This window comes from Tuber melanosporum (assembly GCF_000151645.1).
Source record: "Tuber melanosporum whole genome shotgun sequence assembly, scaffold_112, strain Mel28".
In the NCBI taxonomy this organism is placed as follows: Eukaryota; Fungi; Ascomycota; class Pezizomycetes; order Pezizales; family Tuberaceae; genus Tuber; species Tuber melanosporum.
This window is the reverse complement of record NW_003298769.1, coordinates 85,522-105,078: the sequence shown is the minus strand read 5'-3', so window position 1 is coordinate 105,078 and position 19,557 is coordinate 85,522. Positions and strand designations below refer to the sequence as shown.

The 19,557-nt window shown below is 47.6% G+C and overlaps 5 protein-coding genes; 2 read left to right on the top strand and 3 right to left on the bottom strand.

Moving 5' to 3' along the window:
- Positions 1 to 5,721: 5,721 nt before the first annotated feature.
- GSTUM_00001431001 (uncharacterized protein) lies at positions 5,722 to 9,525 on the bottom strand (the record flags this gene model as incomplete). XM_002835643.2 has 4 exons in its annotated part: positions 5,722 to 7,417; positions 7,507 to 8,658; positions 8,713 to 9,142; positions 9,401 to 9,525. The coding sequence occupies 4 exons, from the start codon at positions 9,523 to 9,525 to the stop codon at positions 6,215 to 6,217; spliced, it is 2,910 nt and encodes a 969-aa protein (XP_002835689.1). The 3' UTR covers positions 5,722 to 6,214.
- Positions 9,526 to 14,130: 4,605 nt separating this feature from the next.
- Positions 14,131 to 15,568, bottom strand: GSTUM_00001430001 (uncharacterized protein). XM_002835642.2 has 3 exons: positions 15,363 to 15,568; positions 14,838 to 15,291; positions 14,131 to 14,780 (listed from the first exon to the last, which is right to left on the bottom strand). Exons 1-3 carry the CDS (start codon positions 15,439 to 15,441, stop codon positions 14,531 to 14,533), a joined length of 783 nt encoding a protein of 260 aa, XP_002835688.1. The 5' UTR covers positions 15,442 to 15,568; the 3' UTR covers positions 14,131 to 14,530.
- Positions 15,569 to 15,741: 173 nt separating this feature from the next.
- On the top strand, positions 15,742 to 16,728 carry GSTUM_00001429001 (uncharacterized protein; the record flags this gene model as incomplete). XM_002835641.2 has 4 exons in its annotated part: positions 15,742 to 15,833; positions 15,899 to 15,956; positions 16,011 to 16,414; positions 16,480 to 16,728. 3 exons carry the CDS (start codon positions 15,742 to 15,744, stop codon positions 16,389 to 16,391), a joined length of 531 nt encoding a protein of 176 aa, XP_002835687.1. The 3' UTR covers positions 16,392 to 16,414; positions 16,480 to 16,728.
- Positions 16,729 to 16,756: 28 nt separating this feature from the next.
- On the bottom strand, positions 16,757 to 17,624 carry GSTUM_00001428001 (uncharacterized protein; the record flags this gene model as incomplete). XM_002835640.2 has 2 exons in its annotated part: positions 16,757 to 17,534; positions 17,595 to 17,624. The coding sequence occupies 2 exons, from the start codon at positions 17,622 to 17,624 to the stop codon at positions 16,896 to 16,898; spliced, it is 669 nt and encodes a 222-aa protein (XP_002835686.1). The 3' UTR covers positions 16,757 to 16,895.
- A 6-nt stretch (positions 17,625 to 17,630) lies between these two features.
- On the top strand, positions 17,631 to 18,125 carry GSTUM_00001427001 (uncharacterized protein; the record flags this gene model as incomplete). XM_002835639.2 has 1 exon in its annotated part: positions 17,631 to 18,125. The coding sequence occupies one exon, from the start codon at positions 17,631 to 17,633 to the stop codon at positions 17,820 to 17,822; it is 192 nt and encodes a 63-aa protein (XP_002835685.1). The 3' UTR covers positions 17,823 to 18,125.
- Between the last annotated feature and the right edge of the window lie 1,432 nt (positions 18,126 to 19,557).

Sequence of the window (19,557 nt, the reverse complement as noted above, 5' to 3'; positions counted from 1 at the left end):
AACAGACAAAATACATAACACGGGCAACAATCTGAAATCAATCTTTCTCAAAAGCGCCTTCTCGTCAACGCCCGGCGGCGGCTGTAGCCTTGCATTGACATATTGTGGCGGTGGTGTCGTTACGGCTTCGAGCGCGCCTGCACTTGGGATTGAGCCTTGGCAGCAGAAGAAATAGGTATCATAAGTATTAATATCATAACGGGAAAGGAAGAAAGGAAAAACCTTTCTCGGAAGAAACCATAACTGATTTCGCCCACTACCGTATCTTTCTCCAGTGTAATTCAATGGATTGCAAGGCGGGCGGGTTGAAAGAAATGAAGATTCGCACGACCAGATGGGCGCACAGGCAGGTAGGCAAACAGTAGGGGAAGGCTCGGACGGGGGCTAGGGAGTTTTATACCAACTACACTATCTGCTCCAGATCACCAATTTACCTACCAACTATTATACCTACTTACCCACCTGTCGGTGCGGGGCGGGTGGGGGGAGATCGACTGCCGTGTCCTAATAATGTTCCTCTAGCACCCATACGTTACCATACTAGAAGCTCCGGCTACTCTCGATCACTGAATATACACGGATCTTGTAGAAGGCAAAAGCCGGAGGTCCGCTGGGGAGTCCGGTGAAGACGCTGCTCCCGGTATGAGCCTTGGGACGGCTGACAAATGGCACAGCAGTAAAGTGGGAGAAATTGTTTTGGGCCTCGGTGTTCACTGGGAAAGGTAGGAAAGGTATGGACGGGGTCGTTAACTTCGTTGTCCTATCCGGTTTCTTTCTTCTAAAGTATCGGTAGGGGTGAAGACAAGAGTGTATATAAAACATGATACAAGCATCCTGGTATGATACCTCCATGGGTCACCAGACGTACCTCTGAGCCTCCACGCATGCCCCCGTCCCTATGCATATTCCCATCACAGCAACGGAAAAAATGATGTCTGGAGAATCTCTCCCGCAAATCACCAAAGCTCCAGAACGACTGTAGCGTCCACAATCTACCATAACACTCTACCCCCACACAATTTCTATTAGTGTAGGTCCTGGAGAGTGAGTGGACGGTTTGGTTTCGGAGAGGAGTGTAGGGTACGAGCAAGCAAGGGAGGGTGGGCGTGAATTTTTATTTTTATTTTTTGTTCTCACTAGATCCTGGACCGATTGACGCCTTACCACGGTATAGCACCGGTACTGCAGCGCCCTGGAATTGTAACGTATCCAACGAGGGGGCTCGCCAGGGCCGGGAACTAGGCCGCCGGGTCTTTTTTTTTTTTTTTTTTATAAAAAAATTAATATTGAAAAATAGAGAGCACAATATTAAACGACGACCTTATTAAAAAAAAAAATGAATTGCAACTAAATAATTGAAGCTTACCAAGATGAGGTTACTGTTCCTGTTTGGTCACATTCAAATACAGGTATTATGCCAGGACCTGAACAAGTACTGGGGGGTAACCATAAGTCGGGCGCATTTCCGAAATGGGCTGGGTATTTACATGGGAACTATAGCATATATCAGGAAATTCGAGTGATATCTAATGATCACATTAGGTGAGAGATAGAAGTTGGGCGCACTTTTCTAATATCAATGCTATTTACAAACTAATATGGGGTGGGCCCTTCCTGAGTATCAATCACAGTTAGTAGTCATTGGGGTATGCTACAAATCAGGCTTTCTAGTCACTCAGGAGGAATTTGATGCTATACCATACTCAAAGTTTTTTCAATATTAGTAAAAATATAAAACCTTTTGCATCCTGAAAGGCAGTTTGCATTTGGCACATCCCATGTGCCTGATACATCAGTAAAATTATTACTTACATCTTTTACGTCCAGTGTGTCTGACATACAGGATGCCTAAACATTAACTGTTAATCAGAATACCACATTGGTCGGATGTCACATCCTGACAATGTCTTATCCTCATCCTATTCTCCTGGATGCTGTCTGATCCTACTACCTTGCATCCTGAAAACATCTGATCCCCTCTGTCACGAATGTGGCTTAGTGAGGAAATGGTTTTCATATAACTCATAATTATGAGTCATAGGTATGATAGTGTTTCATACATATGACTCATTTGAGTCGTATAACTTGTTACATTAGGATTTGTTAGGTATTACACATGACTTGATTATAAGTTATAGAATGTGTGCCTGGCGAGTATGCCTTGCAAGTATGCCTTGAGGGTATGCCTTGAGCATATGATTTATATTTGGCACATGACCTTGTTATGAGGTTATAGGTTTTGCACATGTGATCACTTCTGGTTATATGACTTGTTTATTGCGTTATGATTGGTTTATGAGTTTTGGCACATGACCTTGCTATGAGGTCATGGGATTTGAGCATGTGACCACTTTGGTCATATGATTAGTTTGTTATGATTTGGTTTTGCGTATGTGACCACTTTGGGTTATATGACTTGAGGCGGGAAGAGCACTATACAAGGAGGCCGGTACAGCTGAGGAGAATAGGTTCTTCACGCTTTGTTCTAAGTGCTTTTCCTACTCCTGCTTTCGCTCTGCCTCGGTAGTATTCCTTTCGCACCCACGATGTTCTTTGATGCCTTGGATTCTGGGGAAGATATCTGAGTTCACTCACTAGTTCCTGGGGTTCTTAGTGTTGAGTTCTGTTTGCATTATGTGGCGGATTACTTGTTTGCACTGTTTCGTTACTTGCTGGTTATCTCACAATGCTGGCACTTTGAGCACTTCAACATGGTCACTTATGAGTCTCTTTCAGTAAAATATCTATGGCTTCCTGTCAATCGTCTACTGGCAGGTTTCGCATTTGATTGGGGAGATGGAACATTGTGTTTGGGGAGATCATCCGTGTTGTTTTTTTAGGCCAGCTCATATTTGTTGGGTTAATGGAGTCCTTAGTTCTCACAATACATAATGCCCTTGGGATAGACTGATGACCTTCCCAAGCTTTAATGGTCCTAGGAATGATAGAAAGAAGCTTGACAAAACTGAAAAACTAGAGGTACTTCTTCTACGAACTATTCAAGTCACAATTTAATTTTGATGTGTTGTCCTAGAGGTTTCTACTGGCCTATCTTGCCTATGCCGGTGCCTGCGGACCCGGTCGTGTTCACAAACGTCATGCGTTTGCGAGTACACTAGTCCCACGCCCGATCTTCTAATTTCAAACCGGCCACTAGGGTAAATTACTGCCTACTCGAGTATGTCTCATCCCAACATTACTCCCGAAACGACTTAGCCCCCGATGCGATTTTATGAGTCTGGAAATCCATAGTAACGTCCCCACACAACGGAAGCCTAGGTCCTCTTTGATAGACTAATCCAAATGCCAGCCTACCAATATCCCAGAATCATTCTAAATTGACATCGATGATTACCTATTCCCCTATCACGCTTTGTTTTGTCAATCAGTTCTTGTCTATCGGGCGAATTTAACTCTACTCCCCTTTGATGCAGAGTTTTTATAAAGACACAGCTCAATGTTTTACAGGTAGATAGTACGTACAGTACAACGCATGGAACAGACTACAAAACCTATGAGCTGTACCTCCGTGTCTACCGTATTCCAAGCACTGACCTAAAGTCGATGACAGACTGCGCAGTGAGTACCACAATACTCGATCTCCGAAGTCTGAGATCCTAAGGTCTTGCAGGTCGAAAGAGGCAATTGGAACGAGGTTTCCACGGGCATGCAGGCCTTGTATATCAGTGGTGTGAAACTCGTATGGCATGTTGTTATGGTTTTCAAAGCTCCCTATTAGAGGACAGATAGTGGAACCTTCGCGCCGCGACTACGCAATCCGAGTCCTAATAAAGGGTTAAAAGACTTTTGGGTGAGCATGCCAACCAATATCCCTTGGTCTGAAACAGTTAAAAATCGTCCCTAGCATGCTATCTTACCAGTACGGCACATGGTACCCTTACCCTCCACCCCATCATTGAGGTCCGATGTCCCCAATATGATACACGGCATATACCGGTAACTATAGTCTCCGGCCACGAAACCGATCCCCAAGTGGCAAACAAAGGTGTACCTTCCGGGTCACACAGCAAGAACCAGCTCGAGAAAGCAGACAGGAATTAAAGACCTCCCATTTGTGAAGAGAGTGCACCGTGCACATGTTGTACAGTACCGGGAACTTCGAACCCCCCCCGTTTGCCTTCCGGGTGCCTCGAGCTCCGCTGGGGACAATTAATAGTCGGAACACCTTCGTGCCGTGCTTGCGGTACTGCAACTTCAACAGGCGTTCCCCGGGGCTGGGCGTTCCACGCCACCTCGCGCATACTTATATGGTTTTCTGATAAGATCTCGGATGATGGTGGTGGTGGTATACAGTACTATACCCCACCCTTGGGCCAACCTGCAAGTTTCGCTGGCCCACCCGAGGACCTAGAGCTCCGGCTTGTATTGGTACAGCACAGTATTTTATATGGACGCGGGAGACCGGTTGGCCATAGGAAATAAAAGAATGAGCTTGGCACAGAAACCGCCCAAACAAGCAAGAAGCTTTGACATCTCTCATCCCCGGTCGCCGGTCACCCACGCCCATACTGTACCAGAATACGGTATATACCGTACCGGTATCGCCCCCGAGCACCTCTGGAGAGTTCTGTCTGGGCCACCAGTAGTCGGGACGTTCCCATCCGAGCACCGTGGCATAGCATACGTGATGGGATACCGTAGACAAGGGTTCAAGATATCCAAGTTTCTTAACCTTCCTGCGGGGTCACTGGTAAAGCTCTGTTCAGCACGTACCAATAAAAATATTTTGCGACATTTTTCATATAATATTTCCTAATACCCCAAGCAAGCTAACTCCAAAGCAGGATAAATACCGGTATTACCGGTACACCCGAGTACGATACGGTGCCGTAGTCAGATAGCAGAGATCCCTCCACTCATTCTGTCTGGGGAATAAAGTGACACAAGAGCCCACGGGTGGAGCAGCGAGGAAAATAGGAATGCTGCGAAATATTTCACAATATCACACAGTTTTCCTTGCTCCACGATGTATAAACCTCCTGCTGCTTTTTCCTTTCCACAAACTTAGTGGAGAAGTGCTTGTTATCTTACTATCTTAATTTTTTCTTTAGGGCTGGTTTACTTTGCCAGTACAAAAATATGCTGTTTTCAAAAATATTCCGATACCAGCGTGGGAGGTTTGATGCGCCTCTCCTTAGTTGGATGGTGTTTTAACTGAGCTGCACCTTGTGGGAAGAATTGCCCTGTGACCTGACTAATATACTGATGGACAGAGGAAGGAAAGTTGACTTGGATCCAGATGCAGTAAATAGACTGACATATATGTAGCAAAAGGGATGAAGCCGAATCTGATATAGATGGGGATTGACATGATCTAAATCATTGTTGACATGGGATGGTTGAGCCTGTCTAAACTAAGAAGGAAGGCTCCTGGCTTAAAAATACAGGAAATTCTGCATGCCAAGGCATACACAAAGACAGGAAATTCCATGGGGTAAAAACCTCATGGCTCTCAGACAATACTCCAGCTCAGTTCTTACTCCACACCTGTATATTTTATTGGTACCATACGGGCCGAACGGAGCCTAAAAGTTCCGTAGCTAGGCTTCGAGTAAACTCCCCACCCATATTCAATTTGCTATCTCTATACTACTTGAGTAAGCTCGAACATCACGAATTCTAATTGCGGTAGTATTAATCACTTTGACAGGATATGTTTTTTTACTTTGGCCCATCCTTTCCGTCCCTAGATACAGTATGCACATTAGATAAAAATTGCTACATTACTCGCCAATTGCACACGTACTGCCACACATTCCCACTGCCCCCCCCCGCCCCACTCCTCTCCCTCATCCCTCCCTCCCTCCCACTCATTCACAGCCTAAGCTACTATTATACTCAAACAAAATACCCGTTTTCCCATTTCAACACACAACACTATAACTGTCCGGGCTGCCCATTCCATCCCTCGGGTTCTCGACCCCCCACCCCTACCTTCTTCTCAACACCAGGCTCTTGCTTTTCTCTATCATGGAAGCGCAAGAAATACCCTAGGGAAAATAGGGAAAGAAGGAAGGGAGATGAGAAAGGAGGTTGGGGCAACAAGGTAAAAGTTATGGTGACATGAGGAAATGAATGAGAATAAGAAGAAAAAAATAGACACCAGCCCAAGCAATCCGGGGAATACAAAAAAACTTTCGAAAAAAGAGAAACACAATCCCGGTTCGCGCTAAAAATTGTTCCATCCCATCACTTATTTCCATCCAGCTAATCCGGCCCAAGGGTCTTGCTGCTGCTGCTGCTGCTGCTGCTGCTGCTGTCCTTGCGGGGCTGGATATTGGTGATATCCCTGGGGTGGTTGGCCTGGGGTTGGTGGATGCGGAGGTTGCTGATAGGAGGTCTGGGGTAACACCCCGAAACTCTGTCTATTACTTAAGCTCGGTTGGGGGGGCGGTCCTGGAGGAGGGGGTGGCGGTATGTACGTTGAAGGGTTATACTGTTGCGGATAGCCTGGAACTTGCCCCGCATACATATTCGGTGGGGAAGAGTAGTGGCTTGGCTGATATGGTTGGTGCTGCTGCTGTTGGCCTGTTGGCGGAGGTGAAGATGGAAGAGTTTGATGGGATTCCCGACGTTGCATGTTAGCCGACTGATAGCTGTCTCTCCTTGGTATAGACCCCCCTTGTTGTATCTGGCCGTAAGAATCCCGTCGCCCGTACCCATTCGTACTATTCGCAGTAGGGTACTGTGAGTAGCCGGCGAACCCAGAAGATGCAGGCGGTGGAGGTGGTGGGGGCGGCGTAGGAGTGGGATGGTAGCCGCTGTACTGATGGGGGGTATATCTGGGCGTGCCCGGGGGGCTCTGGCCATGATTTGGCGTTGCTGATGACTGGCTCTGATGAGTATTTACGTTCGATAAGGGTGCTGGTCGCTTCTGCTGCACTTTGCTCGCATCTCCTGGATTAAGAGAAACCCTCTCCATCATTCCCAGGAGTTTTCCACACTGATTATCTGCCTCAGATCCTCCCCGTTTCTCTATATGATTTAGCAAAGAAGCACCTTCGACCCGCCGGTTTGATACGAATGTCAACACGTTTTTCTCCAGGCTCTCGGCTGTTTCAGTCATCTCTGTGTAGAATTGCTGAGCTTTCTCCAAGCCTGCCCATATATCCAAAAACGCCTGATAGGTTTTCTTGAATTTTCCCAACACTGCATTTCTTTGGCGTGATAGGGCTTCATACTTGGACTGCTCCGCACGAATTCGTTTGTCTTGCAAAAGATCACCATAAGCTGATGTCAAGTCCTTCATCAATGACGACTGTTTGTGCGCAGCTGTGAGCAACCTGTTTGTATGTGGGCGGAACTTCTCCAATTCTGTCGCAAACAATTGGGGCTCGAGATTTTGAATTGATTTTTGATTGAGGATCAAAACATTCGAAATATCGTCGGTATGAACCTAGTCAAGAGTTTCAGTAAATCACCTCAGTCAAAACAACCATTGAACTTGGGGCATGATGCAGCCCCGGAGGTAGGAATAAGCCTTACCCTTTCTTTCAAATCCTTCAAGACTTGGGCCCGCTCTCGTTTGATCAGATTGAGCTTCTTAAGCAGTCCCTCTACTCTCTCGATCTGTTCCAAAACGGTAACTCCAGAGTCCCCTTCGTCAACATCTAGAAGGGTCTCTCCACCCCGATCTCCACCAAAGCCACCATTGGCAACACCAGCCTTACTAACCCATAAGCCGTCAACAGCTCCTTCCTCAGCTCTCTCGCCCGCATTCTTCATTTCCTCTATCTCTCCCTCGACCCCTCGGTACTGGGAAAAAAGCAGATTGTCGCTGTTCACAGCTTCATCAATAGCCTCTCGATAGCTCCTAATATCCGCTCGGAGAGTCTGTGTGAGTCGACTTGAAGGTTGCTGCGTCCAGTCATCTAGATATTTCGTCCTCATTTTTTCACACACGCTCTCCTCAGTATCCAGACTCTTTGAAGATCGATCCAGGATCTCCACAATCCTCTTTTTATCCTTCTTTAAACCGATAAACCTCTCCCCCAAAGTTTCGGGTTTGTGTGCGATATCATCACACCATGTCCGGAACTCGTCGTCCACCTCAATCTCATTCTCAAAGCCATTTTTAAGCAGCTTTAGCGATCCGGGTAGCTTCAAGTAGTCCAAGGCCGCAACCATTTCTGCATTTGCTAAGTCCGCCCGCTCTGTCTCCGCGCGGACCAGCTTAGCCTTCTCCTCGTCGTATAAAGATGCGCTCTCGGTGACTTTCATAGGCACAATCTTCTGGAAGATATCGGGGCCAATGATACGGTTAATATCATCTCCTTGGTATAGCTCCTGTACAGGAATTGCCCTTGCCGCTACCGTTTTTGGAACCACGGGAATTGCTGCTTCGGCTGGGACCGTCTGATGGTAGATAAAATCGTTCTCCTTAATCAAAGTAACGAGTTTTTCCTGGACAAGAGCTAGGTGTCTTTTATTAATTTGGACTAGAGCAGGACCAGTTTCTGAGGACAAATTAGAGGTAGCTGGAGGAGAATTAGGGAACGACTGTGATGTTCGAAGCGATTCCTTGGCCAAATCTTCAGCCAAATGCAGGCGAGCAATCGCAAGTCCGTATTTACCACCTTCACTATCCGCTAGTGCTTGGAGATACTGAGCTAATGAATCCATGAAATTTTGTTTAACCTGCCGCATGAATAGGTTAGCCTGGCTCAATTCAGTTAGGCACAGCAACCATACCTGGCATAGCAATAGCCAGACTCGCTCGAAGATGCCCTTCTGGACATTCTCCTGGACACCTTCGACAGCCTGGGCGTACAAAAATCCAGCTTGGGCAGCCAGTTTCGCAAGCATCCCACTCTTCTTTCCGTCCGCTATTAGTTTCTCTAGAAACACCTCTTGGGCTTGTGCAAGCATGATGTTAATCAATGTCTTCACCGTATCCCTACTCAAATCTGTGGATGGCGCATGCAGAAAGTTCTCATTTATATAAGTAAACATTCCTGCCGCGGCCTGGAAAGAGTTGAAAGCAGTCTTGATCCCGAGTTCTTCGGAGCGGTTTTGATTTGCCGCGTGGCACGAATGGACAGCCGAAATGTTGAAGATGATTGAAGCTTTCTCAAAAGCAAGGGAGTATTGGGAGGTCGGTTTATGCGTGAAGGCATCGTACCTACAATGAGCCACCAATCTGTTAGCCTTGATATTAACATCCTCTTGACAGCTATGCCCTTAAACATGTGTCCAGATCTACGTAGTTCGTGGAATGGGAAATCATAGCCTTTCAGCCGCATCGGTTACCCCATTCCACGCTCTCCGCAGTGAATTCCGTACCAACAAAAATTCTGCTCCGAATCCCACGCAGTCCAGAGGAAGAGGACAGACGCTCACGGCAAATACAATTTCAAGGAGACACAATTGCTTCACTCACCATGTAAACCCAACTCTAACACCTCGCTCCTCAACGGGAAACCTCAGGTCCAGTAACTCCAGCTGTCCGTAGTACCGATAAAGCAGATCTCTGCCGGATGTTGAATCCTTCCCTGCTCCGCGCATATCCTGACGTAGCCTGTTTAGAGTAGCACATTCTTCGCTGTACTTTTCTGGGTCTCCGTAGGTTGCTCGAATGTAGGATTTCAGAGGAGTAATCCAATCGACTTCTGTCGTTGTCTGTGCGGAGCAACCGTCTTTAGCGGAGAATATAACGGAAGAGCCAAGATGATGACGACGGCGAACACAGGCACTCTGACTGAGAGAAGGGGGGGGGAAAAAAATGCGAGAAACAGATAACAGGTACCGGTACGAGTATAATATGATATGAAATCGCCGATCGAAAAAGGGAGGAACAAATAACGGGACGAAGCAAAATAAAGGAGCAAAAAGATAAATACCTTCAGAGGGCAGCTAATTGTCGGAGACTGCTGCATGATCTCCGTGATTTCCTAAGTATCCCCTTGCTTGCGTTGACTTGCCCCGTAACTTCTTAGAAATCTTCCAACAGTTGTTGTGTGCTGCCGTCCAAGTGTGGAGCGTGGTGTGATGCGAGGACAGTGGTGGAGGTGAGATATAATTATCGCACGCTTTTCTTTTCTCGACTAACCCAGCCTCGAGATGTGGGGGATTAAGAAAAAATAAAGAGACAGATTTGAACGAGAGTGTTGGGTTGTTGTTGGTTGCGTTGTGGTGCAAGAGGTATATAGCAAGCAGCAGAGTTTATTTTCGTCTCCCCGCAGCCCCGGATGACGAACGAGACAAACCTATTCGCCCCTGCAGACTGATGAAGCCTTCCACCGACTTCCTTCTTCTCCCCCTTCTTCTCTACCACAACGCAATGCGCTTTCTCACCGCCTTCCACGTCTTCTCCTCTCCTGCCTCTCGCGTGTTGTCTTCTCTACAGCTGATTACAGCTGATGCACCTCCTAGCGGGGAGGATGGGGGTGGAAAGGTAAGGGATGGGAAAGGAGAAAAAGATGGGAAGGGGGTCCGATCCAAGCGAACGGTTGGTGGGAGGGAGCACAACAGAAACGGCTATGTAATGTATGTAGGTATATGGATGGATGGATGAGCAGATTGACAGGATTGATGGAGTGGAATCTATGAATAGAAGGCAATGTGGCCTTGGTGGGCTCGCAGCGGCAGCAAATGCGAGAGAAAGGAAAAGGGAAAGGGAGACGGATGGGAAAGAATGGTAAAAGGGAAGAACGGCAGCTTGTGGAGAACAGTCGAACAATTCAGCACCGATACACCACCCATACACAACCACACAAAACGTAGCAAGCGGTAAAGCGGAGCAAGGCACGCACCACCGTCGCCTACCACCACCACCCTTTGACTTCTCACACGCAACCCACAACTACCACGCACACCGCTCATACACACCCAAAATTACTCGTAGTACTAGTGGACCGGCACCCGAAAACTATATCTTTGTCAGGATGTCCCCAAATGAGTAACGGCAAAGCTTGGGAGAGCGCAGATCAGGCGCTGCACAGTGAGGGCTTCCGTTAGATGAAGAAGCGGCCACGGGGCGGGCGGGGGCAACGGACGAACGAATGGCCAAACGGTGGGGAAGAGAGGGATGGTTGATATCAGGGAAAGGGTTAAGGGGTGGATGGGATCACTACTCGAGTACTCCTCTCTCCCGCTTTTCTTGCCTGTGGCTGGCTTTTTTTTTTTTCCCCCCTAAAAACTCTCGCAGGCCTCTATGTTCTCCAGGAGAGAAACGGTTCACTTTCTCAATTAAACCTTTATCAGTACTGTATTCTACTAAGGTAGAGGGTACCCTCCGATGATCAGCGGGAATAGGAAGGAAGGGCTTGGTTCGCTGAGAGCTCGTCTGTTGGTTGGTCGGAGGGTCCTCTGTTGGTTGGACTTGTGTGTGCTTGGTTTTCGCTCAATGGGGGAGTGCGAGTGGGATTCCTCCTCTTGGCTCGCCTGCGCTTCACCGAATAGGCTGTTTGACGTCGGCAAAGCTGAGACGTCGAGCCATGCGACCATCGAAACGGGTAACGCCCCCGACCGTTTTATTGCGCAACACACTCAAAGGGACAAGCTCCCCTACCTTATCGATAAACAATCCTACCACCACCGAGTACGAGTACGGTACTGGTAGGTTAGTAGTGCTCTTACTCCTCCTATTGGCACCCTTCCTATTCTATATATCCCCACAATCGGATATCCGATAATCACCCCTTCATCTGATTCACTCAGCTGCGGGGCCCGGGAAGATACAGTACCTTATTGCAAGTAAAGTCCTGTATCATAAGCATCCCACCACCACACGACGTGTATCTCACAGCACAGATTGAGAGTGTGAGAAGGATTAGATTGGATAGCCCCTCGTTTTATCCGCCACGTCCTATGTCAAATTGAAACATCTTGCTGTACGGTGCTAGCACACAAAACCCTTTTCTTCCGATTTTCCCTCCTATCACCGGTTCCGCGCACAGCCACCACCACCACCATATCCTTTGGACATATGATGCTTGTAGTACGGCAGTTTTGTAGCCCCCGCATTGCACCCTCCCTACCACTGATATCTGGACTAAAGTGGGCATCACTTGCAACCAAGCCCAAAAGCAGGTTGCGCAACTGTACCAAAATTCCCATAGAGTATCAAGCCATCATTCAAGTCTTTCCCCCCCTCCCTTCCCCCTATTAAAATATAGGACCTACTGTTCAGCCCGCCCCGCAGTTGCCGCTTAGGCAAAAAGCCCTTGAAGGATTCAGGGCCACATTTTCTTCCGAAAACTAGGGAACTATCCAAGCATCAGAAAAAGAGAGAAAATGAAGGAAAGGGAAAGACGATCAGGATTGCATTAATCCTTTTTAGGCATGTAGTCGGCAGGCTTCCCCTGCAGTAGATAACACATCCAATCTCTTGCTTTGCCCGCTTCCGCACCAAAATATGTGAACTGTAAGCGCGCTCTCCCAACCCAAGAAAATCCAACACAGTATCATACTTGTCATAAAAGTATCGGAGCCCATACGGCAGCTGCAATGGGCAATAACCCGCTAGTCTACTGCAAGAGTAACTGCAATGTTATCGCAGCAATCCAGCCTAAAGAAAGCTCGGCACTTCAATCTGCCAAAGTTCGCGCTCCACCACAATGTTTATCACAAATAAAAAAAAATTCCCCTAGGAAGGTTAAGGGAAGGTTTTGGTCCGAAATCCGCCCCAAATGCGTACGGCGCACAGCGCACACCCCCCACACGCATCATATAAAAGCACTCGTCAAAGCGGTGTATGCGCGCGCGCCCCCCAGCGCCTAATCAGAACCCGGAACGATCTCGGGTATCTGTACCAGTGTTTTGACAAGTGCCGAGCAGGAAGACCAAACGAACTTATTTGTTCTTCTGTCCTGCAACCCGCTCACCCCCGCTTCCCCCTCCCCAGTCTTCTGCAGCTGGGGGGGGCACCCACACACTCCGGCAAAGGATAATTCCCTTTCCATTTCCCTTTCCTTCTTTCTTTCTTTTTCTTTTTTTTTTTGAAGTGGAGGGATTTTATGAATTTCGACCCAGGTTATTCTAACCTTACGCCGGTAGTTCTATCCTGACCAGAGGTGAAGGGCTAGCATTCAATTGGCCGACGTAAGGTATGGGGTGGGGTTTTAATAATAATCTTTAGAGTGCTTGCATAAGGATTGAAAATGAGGAAGATACAGCACGATAACGATATCGCTGAAAATGGTTGGATTTGATATCGGGTGAGGAGTTGAGTGTGGAAATCCCATGCTAAGGAATTCCCCACTTTGTCCACTACCGATATTGTACTCGTACAGCATATGTGATCAGCACAAGCGAGAAAGCCACAACATCCAAACGTCCAGACCGCTGAGTCCACCCGGTGCTTTGAGCTCAAAACTGAAGCCTTCTGCTCGAATAATCAAGGCGAGTAAGAACGAATGAAGCATAGAATAGCGATTTGACTGGGATGTTCAAAAATGTGGCTTGTCCCTCTCAAGGACTAGCCATGGTTTCCTCAGAATGGTTGTCTGAGTTGTCCCGACCCCGGAGGATCTACTGGTACCGTATGCTGGTAACTGAATTTTCTACTTTAAGAAATTATGCAGAATTCAAGTCAACGAGTGTTGACAGTCCTTGAAATCAGCACTTCAGGGCAACCCCAAAGCTACCGCCGTACCATTTGCGCCCAGCTTGGTTTTGCTGGGGGGGTAGTTCCGCTTGGACTATGCCCGCAAATTGTCTGATACAAGTGATCGATAACCCCAGAGAGCTTGCCCGCGATCCGCAAATACCCGGCTCTCTGGAATAGGGCATCCGGACTCGACAGCGATATAATATAGGACGTATCGAGTGACACTACGTGATCCACGAAGGATGAAACCAAATATATCATACCATGGAATTTCCCAAACCACAAACCGAGAGCTATCGAACAAGCGGTGAAAGGTCCGAGATGAAGTGAGGAGTATGAGAGATAGCGGTCTCCATGCAAGATAATATATATCCCGAGAGTGGGCCAAACACGTTAGATATATCCACATCTGTGAAGCGACAACTCCTGCTGACGACTCTCCAGAGAAATCGACGCTTTAACGGCCTGATAACTGCGGTTGCGTAGCTGTTCAGAGAGCTAGTGGCGTAGCGCTACAGGTGGAGTACACACTCATCTTGTAAACAGACAAGATATAGTAGTGCGAGAAAGCTTCTAGCCAAGGGAGTTTTCTAAGCTCCAAGCCAATATATTGCGTAACAGTAGCGAGGGTAGAAGGAAATATATAGTGCGCCATGGAAATGAGCGAGGTACGGACCATAAACCTGCTTGGGCACTAGAAACTACGCTATACCTATCCCAAGCGGACTTCAATCATAGGATATTCAAGACCCACTCAGTCTCATAGAAAACCGTTCTAACGAAAAAAGAAAGGAGCCACCATTGAGGAATATTTATATACAAGCCACGCTTTGTCCTGCGTAATCATGTGCGAAGCCTCGAAATGTTTAAGGAAACGATGAAAGGAAAAAGAAAAAGAAAAAAAGAGAGAACCCCTATCAATTTGGTAGTATTATCCTATCAAATAATGGATCATCATACCTAGCTAACCAGGCACAAGCAGACTAGTCCCCCGTAAAATATGCCCAGGGGGAAAACTGCCAAGCCGACCCTATTCCTTACGACACCACTGCCGCCTAGGATACTAACCCCAGCGGCAAGGGACCACAGGTACAAGGCAGCGTATACGGGAACACGGGCGATAGCCGGGATATGTAGAGCTGAGAGAAGAGCACAAATGACGACGGGGAACAACGTATATCCGATAACAGAAACCGACTGGAAGAAAGAACTGCAAGTCTGAATTAGCAATGGCGACCCGAAACTCAACATATACAAGAAAGCCCACATATTCCCCCCAAGCAACTTAATCTGCGCCGTAACCACCGCCTCCCCAATCCAAACCATAGAGAAAACCCCAGCAAACACTTGCGTAGTCTGCGAATCGCTCGCCGAAAAACTCAACAGCGTACTGAGAGCCAAGCAGAATACTAATGGGCCCCAAAGGTCCCAATCCCCAATAACTGCAGCCCCTCTGCCCCCACCGTTGCCGAAGCCGCCGCCGGACTCTAGAACGTCGTTTGCGTCGGGCCACTTCTTAAAAGTGAACTTCGGCCATAGGACCGCTTTCATCTTCTCCCAGACGGCAAAGACATCGCGGGAAAGCGTGTCCCAGATTGATTCGTCCAAGGTGTTGTTTGGCGCACGGCGGTCTTCGCCGGGAATGGCGGAGGTGAGGTGTGTGGGATTTAGCGGGGTGGTAGCGGAGGTTGCTTCGAGCGGGTCGTCATCATCGACGTTGACTATCAGGGGGAGCTAGGTTAGTTATTCGAGCTTCTCCGTGAATGTATGTGGAGGGGCGGAAGGAGCTCACGATCATCCGGGTCGATGACATCTTCGATCCTGCTAGACTCATAGTTATCATAGGGGTTTATGTTAGAGCTCGAAGCCATGATGCTATTCCTTTTAGCTAAAGGTCTGGTAGTTATTTCCAGATACCGGTTATCACCAAGCAACCTCTCACGATGGCGATATTGACTGGTTGGCTGGTTGCGGAAGCTGTTTGGAACCGGCCTGAAGGTGTTGAAAGTTGAAACCTTCGCTCCTGATGAGGCTGACGTTGCCCTTTCCCTCCTTGTGGAAAAAACCTAACCCTCGATATTCTATCGTTACACAGGGTTAAATTCACATTTCTCGGTCAATTTTCCAATTCAACCCCACCAACAACAATAATCATCAACCAATCCAAAACCATGCTTTCAAGAGCAATCTTAAGATCTATACGGGTGCCAGTATTGAGGGTTTACTCGACGGCCCAGCCACCCTCTTTAATACTGAAATTGAGGTATATTCTATCATTCACCGCTTCTTTTGTTCACCCGGAAGGGTTCTCACTAGGTCATTCCACAGAAACGATCTCAAGGATGCTATGCGAAACAAAGATACCAATAGGCTTAATGTTATTCGAGTAATTCTCTTATCCGTCCAAGTGTTTACTCCAATGATACTGACTACACTCCAGGGAATTCTTTCAGACATAAGTAATGCCTCCAAGACAACCAACCCTCCTTCAACAGACCTCGACATCCTTGCTCTGATTAACGAGACAAAGACAAAGTCCGCAGCTTCCATCGCCGAATTTCGTGAAGCAGGGAGAGAAGACTTGGTCGAAAAGGAGACTGGACAGGTTACTATCTTGGATATATATGCTGGGATGGTTCAGAGAGTAGGGAAAGAGGAGATCACGGCTGTAGTAAATGGGGTTATCAGGGCTGCGAAGGAAGCTGGGGAAAAGGTTGATATCGGCAATGTCATCAAGAAGGCCCTTGCCGAGCTGGCTGGAAAGCCGTTAGTGAAAGCTGAGGTTGTGGCGATTGCTAAAGAAGCAATCAAAACTGCCTAGGTGCTGATAGGCATGCAGGTCAAGTATATTGCGCCAAAACCCCAAATGTGTTGGGCCTACTGGTGAAAGTTGGCTGATATAGTGATAGGGCTATGATAGAGGGAGGCACAATCAGAGAACAGTTTCCCGTCTAAATTCCTGAACTCTGCGCCCATGTGATTGGACAAAGTACTGTATAATTTACAAGACACCTTGCGCATATCAGGTATAGGATTTATTGTGTATTACCATCTCCCCTAGCCCATGCAACTTATATCATATCTCTATTCAAGCCTAGATGTATCATACAGAAAGTTCTCAAAGCCAGAATGAAGAGAAAAGGAAACGAAACCTAAAATCTACGCTTCCAATAGTAGGACCCGTGGTCATCTGATCTCAGATGCTTCATATCTACACCCACCCATCGCGATTACCAAATACAGATATGCCGGAACAGGCCCCACCAGCCATTCCGAAAGGTCGCAAAGAACACACCATTCAACCTATCACGCAACCAGCTCTCTATCAATTAATCGATCGAGCACTACCAACCTCCCCACCCCCAACCTTCTCCATCCTCTCAAACAAATCCACCAAATGCCCTGTCCGGATGACCAACTCCTCATACCTAACAAGAAACACAGTAGCACATTCAACCTCCCCAACCTCCTCCCCTTCTTCCATAAACCCAAACCCACTCTCGGCAACCTTCATACGAAGCCCTACATTCCGCAATTCATCCAACCAGAAGACCTCCGTTCCCCCTGGTGCCCTGGAAGCAGCGCACAACCAGGACCTGCGAATCCGGAAGAAGCTTTCTTTTCCCAGGATTTGCACCCCGCGAGTGAGCGTCGACCCCTGAGGACTTGATTTAACCAGTATGGAGGAGACGTACACTTGCGTGAAGTACTCTGATGCATCGAAGGCAAGGCTAGCAGTTACGAACGGGAGACTTGGGAGCACTTCCGGCCTACTACCGCCACCAGCCTTGGGAAGGTCGTTGATTCGTAGTGGTGAAGGCAGCTGTAGCTGAGCCTGGGAATGTTTGGTTCCAGAGGGGAGGGGGCGGAAGTGTGCGTATAGGTCCCCAACATTTGTTGGGGCGGTTTGGGATACGATGACATAGGAGCCTTTGTACCAGCAGTTATGATACGGCGCGTGAAGCTGTGATTCATGCCGTATTAGCCATCGTTCTTCCGCTCTGGCGAGAGGGAGAGAGCATACCCGATTGCTCGGCGAAGAACACTGAAACATCAAGTCATGCCCCTTCAAAACCTCCACACCCCGAAACCTCTTCCGGGCAATGAACTCGGCGGAGTTGCAAATCCTCTTCGAAACCCTACCAATCCGCAACAAAACCCTAGTAGGAAGATACGAAAGTATACCCTCCAAAAGCTCCACAGGGAGCGAACTCAAGCCCACTGCCGCAGACATATCGAACCAAAATACTAGTACGGTAGTCAAGTACCGGTAGTAGAGTAGTAGAATAAACCGTACAAATCTTAGATACAAAAGCTCACAATCAACGAGCCCTCCCCTCCTCTGGAGAACATTTATACTGCACCCCCCTTGACCCTCGGAACGGGGCTGCGGGTGCGTAGCGTAGCGGTAGTGGTGGTTGGTTGTTCGGAGCGGCGAAGACCATCCTACCGTATTGTGCCGGTATAATAATATATTATGCACCAGTTATTTCGGCGGGGGCACAAAGTAAACAAGCAAGATGCCAGCCAATCGGTTACCGGTAGCTAGAACAAATTACAGTATGTACGACACGATAATATTATTATGGTATTCCAGGAGGCTATCAATTTCTTTCTTTTTTTTCTTACTACGGAGTATTTTTTCCCCTTCTTTGTCCCGTGTTTTGGTCCATTGTAATAGCTACTGTAGCACCAAAGGGCGAAAAGATTCAGATACTCTATCTAGTACCAGTAGTAGTAATAAATACGAATGAACGAATTAGCTTGTGCTAACCCCAGTAAAGCAAGGAAATGTTTAATTGTTCCGTCCCTTCTTTCTCACTCTTCTACCCACCCAACTTTCAACTTCCAGGCTAGAGCAATACCGTAGGGTGCTAAACTACGATAGATATCACAGGTCGTGATACCGGTACTGTACAGTACCTTATCATACACCGCACAACCCAGTTGCCCTGCTGCTGTCAGTGCAACAATGCCTCTCCGTCTGATGTCAACAAAAGGCCAAAGCCACCACCACCAACGAGAAGTTACAGTAACTTATGATTTTAAAAAAAGAATGGCGAATCAAATGCCCTGACTAAACAAGCCCGACGGTCGAATTGAGCTGGAAGTTTTACCTCATCTCGTCCCATTTCTATTTTCGCTCCTACTGTATCCCCCCACTTGTGAGCGGCTGAAGAATACGGTCAGGCCAGGTGGAGAGCACGAGTTAGGGTATTGAATCCTGTCTGGGGATTTTCGGGAGTGGGATGGATAACTGGTAAGCACAGCAAGGAAGTTTTTTTTTTCGTCAAGCTTTGGGACAATACGAGAATAGGACCGGGTGTTGAAGGAGTGGGTTCGAGTTAGTTTGATGCATCTCGGGTTGTGTTTACCCAGCGGGCCTGGTGTGGCGGTGGTGGCAATGGTGGTGCTTGTAACCCCGGTTGCGTGTACAAGTGGTGTAAATCTCGGAATGAATCCCCGGTTCGTTCCTGCGGGTATTCCATCTCGGATTGTTTATTAGCACTTAGCCGTGGCTATGGTGTGGATATGGTATGGTATGATACTTTGAGGTGTGTCGTTGGGTGCTAGTTTGATGTGGTGTCGACATTCCTGAATCAGACTGCAGGGTGACTTGGGTATCATACTATGGTATCATAACTCAGTAATGGTTAGGGTTAAAGCTGGTTTACGGTCTGAAAAGGAACCCGGAGACATATCATAGGAGATGTCATGCATTGGATGCCTGTTTGGCACAGCTTAGTTCCACTCCTGAGGGTCGGGTGTGGGCGCGATTATATATTACCAAGTCAAGTATGATAAAAGGGGAGAGGGGGGGGAGACCCTCCATCACGGGTGATGGATATTGTTCCTAGAATAAGTGAGTGTTAAGGTAGGTGCACTATGAGGCTGGGAGTATCATGGCTGTATCCTGTTCTGGAAAACTTTTTTAAGTCCATAAGAGCCCGATGTACCATAATGTACGCTAATATCCCAGCAGAGAC

Coding starts and splice junctions, on each gene's coding strand:
- GSTUM_00001430001 (XM_002835642.2), bottom strand. CDS start 15,441: ATGGCTTCGAGCTCTAACATAAACCCCTATGATAACTATGAGTCTAGC. Junction 15,292..15,362: donor TGTCATCGACCCGGATGATC/GTGAGCTCCTTC, acceptor TCCCCCTGATAG/TCAACGTCGATGATGACGAC. Junction 14,781..14,837: donor AAGTTGCTTGGGGGGAATAT/GTGGGCTTTCTT, acceptor TCAGACTTGCAG/TTCTTTCTTCCAGTCGGTTT.